The sequence below is a fragment of the Sceloporus undulatus genome, unplaced genomic scaffold (assembly GCF_019175285.1).
Source record: "Sceloporus undulatus isolate JIND9_A2432 ecotype Alabama unplaced genomic scaffold, SceUnd_v1.1 scaffold_787, whole genome shotgun sequence".
NCBI lineage: Eukaryota > Metazoa > Chordata > Lepidosauria > Squamata > Phrynosomatidae > Sceloporus > Sceloporus undulatus.
In genome coordinates, this window is record NW_024803707.1 from 2,936 (window position 1) to 6,922 (window position 3,987).

Below are 3,987 nucleotides of genomic sequence, written 5' to 3' on the forward strand. Positions count from 1 at the left end.
CCTCATGTGGAGATAACCACATTGGGCATTTTGGAGATATTCTACTCCTATATTTCTTCCAAACGTACATGATTGAGGCCCGGATGTAATGGTTATTAAAGTTTCTGTTTGCGCTCAGTTTGTTATAGAATAAGTAACCGTGCCATCCGAACCTCATGTCCGTACATTCTAACTTTAGTAATTTAGCATCTTGTAAGGTCATCCAGCTTTTTAGCCACATTATTACACTGGCTTCATAATATAAGCTTAACTTAGGGAAGGCGAAACCTCCTCTTTCCTTAGCATCGTGAAGAATCTTAAGTTTAATTCTTGGTTTTTTCCCGGCCCAGACAAAATCAGCCAGTTGTTTTTGCCATTCTTTAAAAATTTTGTCATATTTAATTATTGGGATTCCTTGAAACAAAAATAATAATTTAGGTATAACATTCATTTTAACTGCAGCGATTCTGCCTAATAAGGAGAGTTTTAACTCTTGCCACTTCTTTAAATCTCTTCTGATTTCTGTCCATTTTACTTTGTAGTTATTCTTGAACAGATTTGAGTTTTTATTCGTCAGGGAAATACCCAAATATTTAACCTTATCTTTTACAATAAAACCTGAGAACTGTGAGAGATTCTCTTGTTCTTCCTTATTCATATTTTTTGTCATCATGGCAGATTTCTCTATATTGACTTTGAAAACTTTTCAAATTCTTTTAGTTGTCCTAACAGCTTTTGAATACTGGCACTTGGGTCTTGTAGCATAACAACAATGTCATCCGCGTAAGCTCTTATCTTCAGAGTTTCTCCTTTAAATTTAACCCCCTTTATATCCTTGTCCTCTCTCACATTAATTAATAATAACTCTAAGACTAAAATAAAAAGCAAAGGTGACAATGGACAGCCCTGTCTGGTTCCACGATACAATGGAATTGAATTTGTTCTTTGTTGATTTATAATTACCCTAGCTGATTGTTTGGTGTATATAGCTTTTACCCAATTAGTAAATCTGTTTCCGGCTTTGATACGTTTTAATGTTCTAATTATCGTGGACCATTCAAGGCTGTCAAATGCCTTCTCTAGATCGAGAAAGATCAGTGCAAGTTTTCTCTCATTATTACAGTCAAAATGCTCAATCACATCCAGAACAGTTCGCAGATTTTCATTTAAATGCCTTTTTGGGAGGAAGCCACATTGATCTTCCTGAATGATGTACTGCAACACCTTTTTAAGTCTATTAGCCATTATACTTGCGAATAGTTTATAGTCTGCATTAAGCAGAGATATCGGCCGATAGTTCTTGAGAAGTTGATGGTCACGCCCTTCCTTGGGTAGCAGTACTACATTTGCTTCTTCCCAGGTTGGAGGCAGCTGTTTTCCGTCAATTGTGTTCATTACTTCTAGCAAAGGCTTACTAATTTCATTTTGAAATGTTTTATAATATCTGATTGTAAAGCCGTCCGGCCCTGGGGCTTTATCTGGTTTTGCACTTTGAATTGCCTCTAGTAGTTCTTCCATTGTTATCTGCTTGTCTAAGAGATCAATTTGGTCCTTATCTAATTCCGGTATTTTAGTTTCTTGAAGGTAGTTTTCTCTAAAAATCTTTCCAATGTGTTTTGTCAGAAACATCTTAGTGAAGTATTTTGTAGTGGCTAATTTAATTCCTTTCGTGTCCGTATATGTCTTAAGGCCGTCCTTTATCTTGATAATAGTTCTCCCTTCTTTGGCTTTACACACTTTATGGGCTAGCCATCTACCTGGTTTATTTGCTTGTTGGAAGTGTTTAACTTTCATTCTTTTCAACGTTTTGGCTAAGTCCTCCGCATTCTGCATATTATATTGTGATTGTAAAATCTTTATTTCTCTAAGTGTTGAATCAGAATTGGGATCCTGTCTTAATTCTTCCTCTTTTTTGTTTATCTGCTCCGTAATCTGGGTTATCCTCTTCTTTTTATTAGTCAACATTTCGTAGTGTTTTTTTATAAAAAAACCTCGTATGACCGCTTTGCTTGCAGCCCATACCACTTGCGTGTCTGTACCTTTATGTAGATTTTCATGGAAATAGTTTTGGATCTCTTGTTTTGCTTGCTCAACTAAATTTGGACATAGGAGAAGGTAGTCCTGTAGTTGCCAACTAAACTCTGTACTTTCTCTCTTGATTGTTAGCAAAATTGGATTGTGGTCCAAGTACGATTTGGGTAGTGTTTCTACCTTCACAATTCTTGGGGCTATAAGTTTGGATACAAAAAACATATCAATTCTGGAGAAGGTTTTATGGCGTTCAGGAAAAAAAAGTAAACTCTCTCCTATCACCGTATTTGTATCTCCAGGTTTCAATTAGGCCAAGGTCTTGCTTAAGTTTGAAGAAAGAATTAGGGAGCTTCCCTTGATCGGCCTTTATGGCTTTCGATGACAAACGGTCTGCACTCGGATCAATCACGCCGTTCCAATCTCCACAAAGTATGAAATCATATTTACTATATTCTTGTAGGACAATGCGCAAGTTCTGATAGAAACTTGCCTTAGCGTTGTTTGGAGCATATATGGCTACTAATGTGATCTTATAGTCACTTATCTGAATTTCGATACCAACGTAATGGCCATTCTTATCCTCAAAGATCTTTCTTGATTGTAGTTTATTTGTGACGTACACAACTACTCCTTTTTTCTTCTGCTTATTTGCAGCCACATATTCCAATCCTAATTTAGAATTCCTTAATATCCTTTCATCTTTCTGTTTAATGTGTGTCTCTTGGAGACACAATATGTCATATTTTTCCTTGCCGAGGAGGTGGAAGATCTCTTTCCTTTTAGTTTTATCATTTAGTCCTTTAATGTTCCATGACAGTATCCGGAGATTCATAATTTTTTGTACCAGTTATCTCTTTCTAACGTTTATTTGGCTTTGTTTTTACAACGTTTCCTTCTTGGTTTAGCCTTTTTCCCTTCTTCCAAACTTGTGTCCAAACTGGGAGATTTCTCTTCCTCACCTTTTTGTTTCTTAGGGTCAACTTCTTCTTCATCTAACTCTGATAAATCTGATTCCTCCTCTTCACAGTCTTCTTTACTTCCCGATCTGTTTGAGTCTCTATCCTGTTCGTCCTGTTTTTCATCCTTTCCATCCTTATGATCTATCTGATCTTCTTTCAAACCCTTTTGTTCTTCTTCCCTCTTGTCATCATGTGGCTCTCTCGTTATTTCAATTTCTTTTCCATGTCTTTTCCAAAATTCGTTTGCCTTGAAAACTGAATTTATTTTTGTCCATCTCTGTTTAAAGTAGACCGAGATACCTTCCAGCTTTTCCCACTTGTATAATATATTGTGTCTGTTTAGCTGGGTTGTTAAGAATTTATAACCTTCTCTCCTCTGAAGAATCCTCTTAGGGACATCTTTGAAGATTCTGATCTCACATTCCTCAATTATGAGCTTATCCTGGTAACTAGTTTGAAGCAAATGATCCTTAACATTTTGTCTCAGAAAATAAATGACTATGTCCCTGGGCAGACTTTTTTCCTTGGCGATTTTTGAATTAATCCGGTAGATCTTATTTATACTCCAGCTCACCTCTTGTACTGGAATATTCATATAGTCTGCCAAGATTGGAATCAGTAGATCATAGAGATTTTCTCCTTTATTTTCTTTCACACCTCTAAGTTTCAAACAGTTCTGCCTCGCCTTTTGTTCTTCTAACGCTCTCATATCCAGAAGTCTTTCTTTCTCCAGTTCCTGGTCCGACTTTACCTTTTTGACAATATCTTCCATAGAATTGGCTTTTTCTTCTAATTTCTGAACCCTTATGTTGACTTGTTTTAGTTCTTTAGTAACAGATTCAAGTGTTTGCCTGAAATCTCTCAATTCAGACTTCAGGTCTTTCTTAAAGTCTGCTCGTAAATTTTTAATTTCCCTTGCCAGGTTCTGCTCCATATCCAATTGCAGTTTTTTAATTTCATCTATAACTGAGGCTTGTTCTGTGGAGGCTCTCCTCTGGGAGTAACTAGATGAATAGTT

General features: G+C 36.3%; 1 protein-coding gene across 1 annotated transcript; it reads right to left on the reverse strand.

The window, feature by feature from the left end:
- Positions 1–2,874: 2,874 nt before the first annotated feature.
- On the reverse strand, positions 2,875–3,903 carry LOC121917795. The gene has a single exon (XM_042443919.1). It carries the CDS (start codon positions 3,901–3,903, stop codon positions 2,875–2,877), a length of 1,029 nt encoding a protein of 342 aa, XP_042299853.1.
- Positions 3,904–3,987: the final 84 nt, after the last annotated feature.